The sequence below is a fragment of the Ovis aries genome, chromosome 5, assembly GCF_016772045.2.
Source record: "Ovis aries strain OAR_USU_Benz2616 breed Rambouillet chromosome 5, ARS-UI_Ramb_v3.0, whole genome shotgun sequence".
NCBI lineage: Eukaryota > Metazoa > Chordata > Mammalia > Artiodactyla > Bovidae > Ovis > Ovis aries.
This window is the reverse complement of record NC_056058.1, coordinates 14,098,523-14,111,365: the sequence shown is the minus strand read 5'-3', so window position 1 is coordinate 14,111,365 and position 12,843 is coordinate 14,098,523. Positions and strand designations below refer to the sequence as shown.

The following is a 12,843-nucleotide window of genomic DNA, read 5'->3' as shown; positions in this document are numbered from 1 at the left end:
GTGAATCCCATGGACAGAGGAGCCTGGCAGGCTATAGTCTATGGGGTCTCAAAAGGTCATACATGACTGAAGCAACTTACCTCGTGGCACACACGCAATGAGAGAGAGCTATTATTTATCTCCATTTTATAGATAAGCAACTAGAGGCTCAGAGGGGTCAAATGACCTGCCCAAGAATACTTTTCAGGACATGGTGGAGTCAGGATTTGGACTCTCCATTCAGTTCCAGGAGTCTGTGATCTCAGTCTCATGACACTGCCTCATTCACTCACATCATTCAGAGCTTGTGACAGCAAACTCCTTACATGAGTCCAACCACCAAGCCTTTGCACAAACTGGGATGGCCTCCCTGCCCAGAATGGGACAACACCCAGGGTCTGCAAAAGGGCTTCTCCCTGGAGTCATTCTCTCCTGTACATTCTCCCCGACCTCCACCCTTCATCCCGCAAGCCCCCTATCTCCTGGAGGAGGGCATAGCAACCCACTCCAGTATTCTTGCCTGGAAAATTCCACGGACAGAGGAGCCTGATGGGCTACGTCCATGGGGTTGCACAGAGTCAGACTGAGCACACACGCATGGGTTGCCAGAGCACTGTTTATTGCTGGCTAGGGCATGGGTAGATAGGGGTCTGGGGGGCCCGAGGGTCCACTTTCCGAGCCCCACAGCCCCACTGATGAAGAGAGCCCAGGGGCAAGTGACTCTCCTGGAAGTCATCCCATCTTAGCACTGCTGGGCCCTGGTACTTGAAGGTAAATTCATCCTTGTTTAGGGTTGAGAAGAAGCGCTGTTGACCCAGCGGGGGCTCCAAGTGGCTATACTTGCACTGTGGAGTCAGGGTGGGGGAGCCTGGCAGGGCAGCCTGGAGGGCGGCTGACCCACCCAGGCCACCCTGGGAACATAAAAGTGTGGGGAGAGACTCAGCCGGTTTGGCCCATGACTGGGTCCTGGAGAGGTGAGCCAAAGGTTGGAGTGACACAGGAGCTGGATGAGAAGCTGAAGTGCAGGCCCCAGGAGAGACCCCGTGGCCTTGTTGACTTTAGGTGATTCTGAGCTCACCCTCAGCTTGGAATGTAACTGTGGCTCACCACCGTTGCCCCTGAACTGACCGTGATGGGCCCCTGAGCCTTGGGTGACCCTAGAGTGACCCTGAGCTGTGAAGTGAAAGTGTTAGTCACTCATGCGTGTCAAAGTGAAAGTGTTAGTTACTCATTCGTTTCTGACTCTTTGTGACCCCATGGACTGTAACCCACCAGGCTCCTCTGTCCATGGAATTCTCCAGGCAAGAATACTGGAGTGGGTTGCCATGCCCTCCTTCAAGGGGTCTTCCTGGCCCAGGAATCCGACCCATGTCTCCTGCCTTGCAGGCAGATTCTTTACCGTCTGAGTCACCAGGGAATCCCAACCCTGAGCAGATGTGAGACTAATTCTGATCTGAGAGGTTACCTGGTTAAGGAGATACCCTCTCCTCCTCCCTCACCCGCTGTAGCAGCTCCTCCGTCACAGAGGCTGGAGCTATTCCGTGTGGCTTCAGCATCTTCCGGTTCGTGGTTAAAAAATCTACGTCTGGAGATTTGGGTGGGGTGGCTGAGCTGAGGGGTTGAGTGAGGAAAAGCAGAGCCCAGGGGGAAAGGACGTGGGAGACTAAGGATGCAACAAGGGTTCAAGGGCGACGCCTGGGTTTCCGCTGAAGTTGTCAGGGGAGGAGGATGCGTTAGGAGGCAGGGAGGGTAAGGGAGTCAGGGGGGCACTGAGGTGGCCAGGGGCGGGGCAAGGGCAGAAGATCCGGGGTGAGGGGCTGGTGGGGGGCCAGGAAGAGTGGACTAGCTGGTCAAAGGGCGGAGCCAGAGGAGGAAGAGAGCTGAGAGTCTTGAGAGGGTGGATATGGAGAGGAGAGGAGCCATACCAGAGGGGCGGAGTCATGCAGGGATGGAGGGGGTTGTTGAGAGTCACGATGACGAGGGCATGGGGTTGTTCAGGGTCAGAGCTAGCAATCTTGGCCCAGGGCGTGAGATCTAACCCTTCAGGAGGCGGAGCCAGAGGCAGGCAGTGGGCGAGGTGGGATTGGCTGGGGGCGGGACCACAGAGGTAGCAGGGGTAGGGCGGGGCTTCCTAAGGTGGGCGGGGCCTCGCTCACCACCGGTGCCCTCTGGCAGGTTGCTGCGCTGCAGGTGGAGGTTGGGCGCTTTCGGCGGCTTTGGCATCCCAGGGGGTAAATAGTCCGTGCCCATGGAGGTCTGGAAGAACTGTCCGAGCAGCGACGGCTCCCCTAGGGTTATGTGACTCTGCAGTGTCTCATGAGGCACGTGGCGGCTGGCTAGCTCGCTCGTTTGCAGGGGCTGTAAGGACCACAGGGCATCTGGGAAGCTCCTCTCGTCAAGGAAGTCCCAAGGCCGGGGATGAAGTTCAGAAGCGGGAGCTGTGTGACCTTGGACGGCTCACACTCTCTCCGGGTCCCACGTGATGGCGCTGGGAATTGGTACTGTTATTTCAGTTTACAACCACTGAGGTATGAAATGGTTAAGTGGCTCGCCCTACATCCCGCAAATAGATCCAGGAGATCCCTGTACACATGTCCAGCTCCCTCCCACATCAGGGCCTTTGCACTTGCTATTATTCACTCTGGGAAACAGAGAAAAGCCCATTTCCCTGACTCGCCCTGCAGCCTTTCGCCTTCCTGCTGACCTGACGGTAGAAGAAGTGTGTGGAGGTGGTGAGGCTCCCGGGACCGGGACACCCGTTTCCTTCCAGGATGTGTGACTCTGGAGTCTGGTCATGGTGAAGAAAGAAAGGTTCTGCCAGTGGCAGAGTAGGTCCTGAGCAACGCTGGGTGGCTGTTGTGGGAGTGAGGGGGCAGGGCAGGCAGCCGGATCTCACCTGGCTCCCGGGCATAGAAGTGTTCCCTCTTGGTGGTCCTGTCGTGGAAGAGGCCATCCCCAGGACGGATGTTCACACAGTGGACGTGGGCTGAGGCCTGGGCCTTGTCATACCTGCAGGTAAGGGGATGGGAAGCAGGAAGTGGATCCATCTGATCTGGGCCCTTACAACTCCCAGGAAAAGGGAGGGAAGGACAGGCTCCCCAATGGCCAAGCTGTGTGGTGCTAATTGTGAGTGATCCGGCACAATAGTGGGCCTTGCCTGTGGGTGATGGAGACTTCAAGGGCACAGTGCTGGCCCAAGAGACTTAGGTGACCCACCCCACGTATCACTGAAAGCCCTTTCACCCTGTCTTGGTAGAAAAGGCCATGGTTCCTTTGTACCTGTCCGGGGGCAGATCTGGAGGCCCATAGGCTTGTTTCTGCTCTGTGCACATGGGCCTGTAGCCAATCTTGAAATCTCCCAGTCCTATGCTGGAGGAGGCCTGTGGGTGGACAGGAGTGGGGAGGGCAAGACCACCCAGTCCCCATTGCTGCTCCTCCCCCTGACCCCGCACCCTCAGCACCAGCCTGGTCTCAATTTACCCTCTTACACGGCAAGACAGGTGGGCCTGGCAGGGCCTGGAACTGTCGCTGGTAGGAGGTGCTGTCATCCTGTCTTTTGTGCTCCCACTGGAGGGGATTGGGCCCACCTGAGGATGAGCAAGAGGAGAGAGAACGGGATCAATTCTTGGCAGCTTCAGGACCACTGGGATTCTATTCCTCTCCTGGGAAGGGCAGGTGGGCAGTCCAGACTAGCTTAGTCAAAGGCCTATCTAGAAAACATCAAAAATAATAAGAAGTAGGGACTTCCACGGGGTTCCCTGGTAGTTCAGTGGTAGAGAGTCCACCTGCAATGTAGGAGCCGCAGGCAAAGCAGGTTGGATCTCTGGGTTGATCCCCTGAAGACCCACTCCAGTCTTCTTGCTTGGAGAATCCCATGGGCAGAGGAGCCTGGCGGGCTACAGTGCATGGGGTGACTCCCAGTACAGGGGGCCTGGGCTCATTTGATTTCTGGTCAGGGAACTAGACCCCACATGCCACAACGAAGATGAAAGATCCCATGAGCCAAAACTAAGACCCGGTACAGCCAATATATATATTTTATATATATATATATTTTAATGACAATAAGGGAGTTCCCTGATGGCCTAGTGGTTAGGATTCCAGGTTGTCACTCCTGTGACCCAGGGTCAGTCTCTGGTTGGGAGCTGAGTTCGCACAAGCTATATGTTCCTCTGAGTCACAGAATTGGAAAAATCATACAAATGACAGCGACCCTTTGTTGCTATCTGGCAGGCACCTCCTGCACTCGGGGTTCTTTTGGCTTCACCAGTAACTATAAAACTGGTTGTTGCACCCACTTTGCAGATGGGTAAACTGAGGCTGGAAGAGGTTGTCTTCCTCAGAGTCACACAACTACTGAGGTGGCAGGGCTGGGTGGTAGAGGTGGAGGACACTTAGCAGATTTGTTTAACCCCAAACCAGCTTCATGACTCTGCCCACAGCAAAGCACCCTGGAGAGCTTTGGGAGATGTGCCCATTCTATGGATGCAGAAACTGAGGCTCAAGGAGGTTCCAGGGTTTCTCAGCCTCTGTGCTGTTGACATTTAACATGAAAGTGAAACTGTTAATCGCTTGGTAGTGTCCCACTCTGCGACTCCATGGACAGTAGCCCGCCAGGCTCCTCTGTCCATAGGGTTTTCCAGGCAAGAATGCTAGAGTGGGTTGCAATTCCCTTCTCTAGGGTATCTTTCTGACCCAGGGATTGAACCCGGGTCTCCTGGATTGGCAGGCAGATTCTTAACCAACTGAGCCACCAGGGAAGCCAACATCTGGATAATTCTTTACTGTGGGGAGCTCCCCTATGCGAGGTAAGATGTTTAGTAGCATCCCTGGCTTCCATCAACTCCCTGACAGTAGTATTCTCTCCTTCCTGTCGTAAAGACAAAAAGACGATCATCAGGCACTGCCATGAGTCCACTGGGGGCGAGGAGCAGAATCCCTGTTTGCCGCGAGAATAAGTGTGTCGGTGAAATTGCCTAGGGTGCCTGGGCGCGCACTCACAGAGGCGGCAGGCAGGCTCTCGGGGCTTCAGGCAAAGGTCGTGGAGCGGGAAGAACTCCCGGTACGTGGTGGGCGGGATGCGCAGCTTGGCTCGGTCGCCGGACGGCAGCGAGTCGCGGTCGAAGATGAGGCGCGCTCCGCGGGTGTGCTCGCGAGCGCGCTCCGACGGCTCTGGCCAGCTGTAGTCGCCGCGCGCGGTGGAGAGGCCGGTGCGCGCGCGCGCTTCCGCCTGCAAGTGTAGGTGACTGGCTTGCGTGGCAAGTGTGCGCTCCCGCGCCAGTTCCCGCTCCTGCTCCCTCCACGGCACAGGCGGCGGGGGCTCATAGGCACAGCGCGTCTCCGACAGGCGCTCCTGGCCCGCCCAGCGCGCATCCTTTTGGAAGAGGGATGAGCAGGGCGGCGGCGGGCACAGTGGCCCACGGATAGAGCCCGAGTAGGCGGGAAAGTCCCGGTGCGATGTGGGCTGCTTGGCATCCGCGTGCAGCCGCGCGTCCGGCCCCAGCGCAAAGTGCGAGGCCTTGAGGAAGTCCAGCCGGGACACTGGGCACGGCAGGAGGGCGCCCGCGGCCATAGCGGGGGGAGATGCCACCTGCGAGGAGGCGGAGACAGGAATGAGCGGGTCGCACGGTGGGCTCGGGGTTGGAGACATCGTAACAGGTTTAAGGATTCTGCTGGCGGTCCAGTGGTCAGGACTCCTAGCTTTCACTTCCAAGGACCAGGGTTCAACCCTGATCGGGGAACTGAGATCCCGCAAGCCCTGTGGTGTGGCCCCCCCCCCCCCCAAAAGAAACAGGTGTAGCCCCTTTGCCTGCCCGCAGGGAAAGTAGAGATAGAAATAACCACTTGTTTGGCATTTAGAGTGTGCCAGGCACGGTTCTCGGAGAAGGCAATGGCAAGCCACTCCAGTACTCTTGCCTAGAAAGTCTCACGAACGGAAGAGCTTGGTAGGCTGCAGTCCATGGGGTCGCTACTAGTTAGACACGACTGAGCGACTTCACTTTCACTTTTCGCTTTCACGCATTGGAGAAGGAAATGGCATCCCACTCCAGTGTTCTTGCCTGGAGAATCCCAGGGACCGCGGAGCCTGGTGGGCTGCCGTCTATGGGATCGCACAGAGTCAAACACGACTGAAGCCACTTAGCAGCAGCAGCAGCAGCAGCAGGCACGGTTCTAGGCGCCCGGAGAGGGTTCATCAACATACCTAGAGCCCTATCTTTGTGGAGATGGTAACGGGAACATACAATAATGAATAAATGTAATCACATCAACTGCAGAGTAAGTTACAAGGTGGTAAGTGCCTTGGGGGGAAAGTCACATGGCATCAAGGATAGGATTTGGCTAGAAGCCTTGTTTTAAGTAGTCAGGAAAGGCATTCCTTGGTGGTGCAGTGGGTAAGAATCCACCTGCCATTGCAGGAAACATGGGTTTGATCCCTGGTCTGGGAAGATTCCATACGCTGCAAATCAGTTAAGCCTGTGGGAGCCACAGCTACCAAAGCCCACGCTCTAGGAGCCCATGTATCACAAGAGAGGCCACGGCATCGAGAAACACACACAGTGAAGAGTACCCCCCCGGCGGCCACAATTAGAGAAAGCCCACATGCAGCAATGAGGAACCAGTGCAGTCATAAATAAATGAATACATGCATTTTAAAATTAGTCAGGGAAGGCATCACTAAGATGATAGTTCAGCAAAGACCTGGAAAGAGGGGCAGTGGGGCATTTGGGTATTGGGGAGGGTAATAACATTCTGGGCAGAAGAAACAGCAGGTACAAAGGCCCTGTGGCTGCTGCAGAGACATAGGAATAGCTGCAGAATTAACCACTGCATTTGACAGTTTGCTACTGGGACCCATTCTCTTCACTATCAGTCCGTTGTGAAGACCATGGCCCTCCCCTCCTTCATGCCTGGGAAACCGCTTCTGTCTCTTCCAAGCTCTGGCTGCTGTCCCATCTCTGCCATACCCCTCTCCTCACTGGTCTTCCTGCCCTCAACAATTTTCCTAGGCTCTGACTGTTCTTTCTGTCTTCTAGCTGTCTGCATTTTATACACCTCTTACTCATTTCTCTGACCTTTAGCTTCGGCCTCTCAGCACCCCACTTAGACTTTTTGGCTTTTGCTCAGAGCTGAGATGTCTCCCTCACCCGTCTCTGCCCCTCAGAGACCAGATCCTTGGATACCACCAACACCTCTGGCTCACTCAGCATCACCTCCTTCAGGAAGCCCTCCCAGACTGCTTCAGCCCACAACTATTGGTTCACATCAATCTCTTCAGAAAACACACATCAAGGGATTTTTTTTTTTTTTTAACGAAACCACAGTGGGTTTTTTTTTTTTTTTTCCTGATCATTTTACCACCTAAAATAGTTGAAGATCGAGAAGCTTTCAAATAGTTTGTGGGAAAGTCTGATGACTGAAATGACTAGCTGGGTCACCTTGGAATAATTAACTGGGCTCCTGTGAGCTTCATTTTGCTTCCTGATCAGGGTTGAAGAGAGTGCACCTACCTTGAGGGGGGGCATGGGAGCTAGTGAGTCTTAGAAGATGCACTAGGCATGGGCATGACCCTCGAGACTCCCTCAGTCCATGGTCTCCCAGAGGATGCTCAGATGTTCCATCTGGGGATTCATCCAAGTGTGGTTTGGCCCTGCCCATTGTGACCCAATAAGCTGCCTGGGATGATGCTGTCACAAGGGTCCCCCAGCAACTCTGGGGAAAACCAGGAGGAAAATCAGGAGCAAGGACAGAGGATCCTGCCCCCTGAGAGCTCGAGGGAGCCTGGCCTGTGACTTGACTTCTCAAAGACTCAGTTTTGTCATCTGGAAAATGGGGCTGGAGATGGCAGCCACTTCAGTGGGGGAGGATTTGATGCCAGAGGCCACCTGAATGCATTATCACCATTTCCCCAGGTTTTATTTCTCATCAGCTTTCTAATGCTTGTCTGCACAGGATGGGCCAAACTCTCTGAGTCACCATACCTCTTAATGCCACTCCAGGGCTCACAGATCTCCAGGGTAGCCTTAAAGACATCTGTGCTTCCCACCTTCAGCCCCAACACCACCAGGAACCCATGTGTATTTGAACACGCAGGGCTTGTTATTTGCAGCAGTGGGTACAATGCATGTCATGGATCTGGGCTTTGTCTTCAGTGCTTCCAGGGAAGTTTCAATATGTGGGACTTTGCTGTGTATTGGATGCTCTGTAAAGAGCAATACTGCGTAGGAACCTGGGATGTTAGGTCTATGAATCAAGTCAAATTGGAAGTAGTCAAATAGGAGATGGCAAGAGTGAATGTCAACATTCTAGGAATCAGAGAACTAAAATGGACTGGAGTGGGTGAATTTAACTCAGATGACCATTATATCTACTACTGCGGGCAGGAATCCCTTAGAAGAAATGGAGTAGCTATCATGGTCAACAAAAGAGTCCAAATGCAGTACTTGGATGCAGTTTGAAAAAGACAGAATGATCTCTGTTCATCTCCAAGGCAAATCATTCAATATCGCAGTAATCCAAGTCTATGCCCCAACCAGTAACACTGAAGAAGCTGAAGTTGAATGGTTCTATGACGACCTCCAAGACCTTTTAGGACTAACACCCCCCAAAAGATGTCCTTTTCATTATAGGGGACTGGAATGCAAAAGTAGCAAGTCAAGAAACACCTGGGGTAACAGGCAAATTTGGCCTTGGAATATGGAATGAAGCAGGGCAAAGGCTAATAGAGTTTTGCCAAGAGAACGCACTGGTTATAGCAAACACCCTCTTCCAACAAGACAAGAGAAGACTCTACACGTGGACATCACCAGATGGTCAACACTGAAATCAGATTGATTATATTCTTTGCAGCCAAAGATGGAGAAGCTCTATACAGTCAGCAAAAACAAGACTGGGAGCCGACTGTGGCTCAGATCATGAACTCCTTATTGCCAAATTCAGACTTAAATTGAAGAAGGTAGGGAAAACCAGACCATTCGGGTATGACCTAAATCAAATTCCTTATGATTATACAGTGGAAGTGAGAAATAGATTTAAGGGACTAGATCTGATAGATAGAGTGCCTGATGAACTATGGACGGAGGTTCGTGGCATTGTACAGGAGACAGGCATCAAGACCATACCCATGGAAAAGACATGCAAGAAAGCAAAATGACTGTTTGGGGAGGGCTTACAAATACCTGTGAAAAGAAGAGAAGCAAAAAGCAAAGGAGAAAAGGAAAGATATTCCCATTTCAATGCAGAGTTCCAAAGAATAGCAAAGAGAGATAAGAAAGCCTTCCTTAGTGATCAATGCAAAGAAATAGAGGCAAACAACAGAATGGGAAAGACTAGAGATCTCTTCAAGAAAATTAGAGACACCAAGGGAACATTTCATGCTCGATAAAGGACAGAAATGGTATGGACCTAACAGAAGCAGAAGATATTAAAAGAGATGGCAAGAATACATGGAAGAATTGCACAAAAAAGATCTTCACGACCCAGAGAATCACGATGGTGTGATCACTCATCTAGAGCCAAACATCCTGGAATGTGAAGTCAAGTGGGCCTTAGAAAGCATCACTATGAACAAAGCTAGTGGAGGTGATGGAATTCCAGTGGAGTTATTTCGAATCCTGAAAGACGATGCTGTGAAATTGCTGCACTCAATATGCTAGAAAATTTGGAAAACTCAGCAGTGGCCACAGGACTGGAAAAGGTCGGTTTTCATTCCAATCCCAAAGAAAGGCAATGCCAAAGACTGCTCAAACTACCACACAATTGCACTCATCTCAGACGCTAGCAAAGTAATGCTCAAAATTCTCCAAGCCAGGCTTCAGCAATACGTGAACCGTGAACTCCCTGATGTTCAAGCTGGTTTTAGAAAAGGCAGAGGAACCAGAGATCAAATTGCCAACATCTGCTGGATCATGGAAAAAGCAAGAGAGTTCCAGAAAAACATCTGTTTCTGCTTTCTTGACTATGCCAAAGCCTTTGACTGTGTGGATCACAATAAACTGGAAAATTCTGAAAGAGATGGGAATACCAGACCACCTGATCTGCTTCTTGAGAAACCTATATGCAGGTCAGGAAGCAACAGTTAGAACTGGACATGGAACAACAGACTGATTCCAAATAGGAAAAGGAGTACATCAAGGCTATATATTGTCACCTTGCTTATTTAACTTCTATGCAGAGTACATCATGAGAAACACTGGGCTGGATGAAGCACAAGCTGCAATCAAGATTGTGGGGAGAAATATCAATAACCTTAGATATGCAGATGACACCACCATTATGGCAGAAAGTGAAGAGAAACTAAAGAGCCTCTTGATGAAAGTGAAGGAGGAGAATGAAAAAGTTGGCTTAAAGCTCAACATTCAGAAAATGAAGATCATGGCATCTGATCCCATCACTTCATGGCAAATAGATGGGGAAACTGGAAACAGTGTCAGACTTAATTTTTTTGGGCTCCAAAATCACTGCAGATGGTGACTGCAGCCATGAAATCAAAAGACGCTTACTCCTTGGAAGGAAAGTTATGACCAACCTAGATAGCATATTCAAAAGCAGAGACATTTCTTTGCCAATAAAGGTCCGTCTAGTCAAGGCTATGGTTTTTCCAATGGTCATGTATGGATGTGAGAGTTGGACTGTGAAGAAAGCTGAGCAGTGAAGAATTGATGCTTTTGAACTGTGGTGTTGGAGAAGACTCTTGAGAGTCCCTTGGACTGCAAGGACATCCAACCAGTCCATTCTAAAGGAGATCAGTCCTGGGTGTTCTTTGGAAGGACTGATGTTGAAGCTGAAACTCCAGTACTTTGGCCACCTCATGCAAAGAGTGGACTCATTGGAAAAGACTCTGATGCTGGGAGGGATTGGGGCCAGGAGGAGAAGGGGACGACCGAGGATGAGATGGCTGAACGGCATCACGGACTTGATGGACATGAGTTTGGGTGAACTCCGGGAGATGGTGATGGACAGGGAGGCCTGGCGTGCTGCGATTCATGGGGTCGCAAAGAGTCGGACACGACTGAGCGACTGAGCTGAACTGGATGCTTGTACTGGTTGGAAATTGGACTTTCTTTTTGTTTATGTGTTAACTGGCTGCGCAGCATGGCATATGGAATCTTAGTTCCGTTTGTTGTTCAGTCACTCAGTCATGTCTGACTCTTTGCGACCCCATGGACTGCAGCACACCAAGCTTCCCTGTCCTTTACCATCTCCCAGAATTTGTTCAAACTCATGTCCATTTAGTCGATGGTGCCATCCAACCATCTCATCCTCTGTCACCCCCTTTTTCCTCCTGCCCTCAATCTTTTCCAGCATCAGACCAGCAAGTGAACCCACGCTCCCTACCTTGGGAGCACAAAGTCTTAACCACTGGATTGCCAGGGAAGTCCTATTGACTTCTTTTTCTTTTTTTTTTTTTTAATGTCCTGACAAATATAAATAATACTTTCAAAAAACCCCTTGGAATGGGGTGGGGAATGGGAAATTGATGTTTCATGTGGACAGAGTTTCAGTTTGGGGAGAAGAAAAAGTTCTGGAGGCGGACGGTGAGGATGGTTGTACAACAGTCTGAGTGCACTTAATACCACTGAACACGTGAAGATGATTAAAATGGTGAGTTTTAAGTATATTTTACCACAATACAAGAAAAAATTAAAGGGAAAAGCAATTTCTTAAAAGAAAAACACAGATGAAATAAAAATGTAAGGGTGGTGACTCTTTCACGCTGCCCCAGATCACCTACTGAATGACAGCTTCCTTCCTTTCTCTTTTTCTCTTTCTTCCTCCCTCCCTCTCTTTCTCTCTTCCAGTATAGTTGACATATAGCATTGTGTGAGTTGAAGGTGTAAAACATAGCAGTTTTTGATGCATTTCTTTTGCAATATGGTTTTCCCTGTAGCCTTAGCCCACACCTGTTTGGCATCACCTCACTGTCATTTCTTCTAGGGTCTGCAACAACTAACATCTGGTGTAGTGTTGGGTTTTATGTTTATAATACAGTTTTGTGTGCGTGTGTGTGTGTGTGGTCTGTCATCCCTATACTTTGAATTCAAGCTCCAGGACTTATAGGACTTATATACTGAATGAATTCCTTTTCACTAAATTTAAGCAAAGTGTTGTTTTGCCCACCGGGTTGAGGTTCCATCACTTGGTCCCCATCCCAGGGTCCTGCTGAGGGCTTTGCTCCAGCCGTGTGTGCATGCTCAGTCGCTCAGTTGTGTCTGACTCTTTGCGACCCCATGGACTGTAGCCCACCAAGCTCCTCTGTCCATGGGATTTCCCAGGCAAGAATACTGGAGTGGGTTGCCATTTTCCTCCTTCAGTTTATCTTCCTGACTCAGGATCCAACCTGCATCTCTTGCATTGGCAGACGGATTCTTTACAGCTGAGCCACTGGGGAATCCCATGTTGCTGCAAAAATACATTTTCTCTGCCTGCCTGGAAAAGGAGGATGAAGGAGTGGGTAGGTGCTGCATGCTGTCTTAAAGCAAGGGGGTGATGTAACGCTGTTATGGAGGAACTGAATAATCTTGATCACAAAGTCTAAGGAATGAAGCAGCTTGGAAGCGGTGATTGGGGACTTCCCCGGTAGTCCAGTGGTTAAGAGTCTGCCTTCCAAAGCAGGGGACACAGTTTCGATCCCTGGTCAGGGAACTAAGATCCCACATTCTGCAAGGCACCTAAGCCTGCGTTCCACAATGAAAGATCCTGAATGCAGGATCTAAAACCCAAGGCAACCAAATAAATAATAAAATAGTCTTTTAAGGAAAGAAAAGTGGCAGTTGGCAAAGACTCAGAGTCATTCCGATTAGCCAGGACACAGCTGGTTGCTGTAATGACTTAGACAGTGTTCGTGTTTCGTCTGTGTTCAGACAG

At 50.8% G+C, this 12,843-nt stretch overlaps 1 protein-coding gene across 1 annotated transcript; it reads right to left on the bottom strand.

Annotated features, from left to right (window-relative positions):
- Positions 1 to 196: 196 nt before the first annotated feature.
- SAXO5 (stabilizer of axonemal microtubules 5) lies at positions 197 to 5,551 on the bottom strand. The gene is made up of 8 exons (XM_012177950.4): positions 4,981 to 5,551; positions 3,460 to 3,566; positions 3,259 to 3,359; positions 2,876 to 2,988; positions 2,684 to 2,793; positions 2,136 to 2,337; positions 1,479 to 1,564; positions 197 to 824 (listed from the first exon to the last, which is right to left on the bottom strand). The coding sequence occupies exons 1-8, from the start codon at positions 5,549 to 5,551 to the stop codon at positions 597 to 599; spliced, it is 1,518 nt and encodes a 505-aa protein (XP_012033340.2). The 3' UTR covers positions 197 to 596.
- Between the last annotated feature and the right edge of the window lie 7,292 nt (positions 5,552 to 12,843).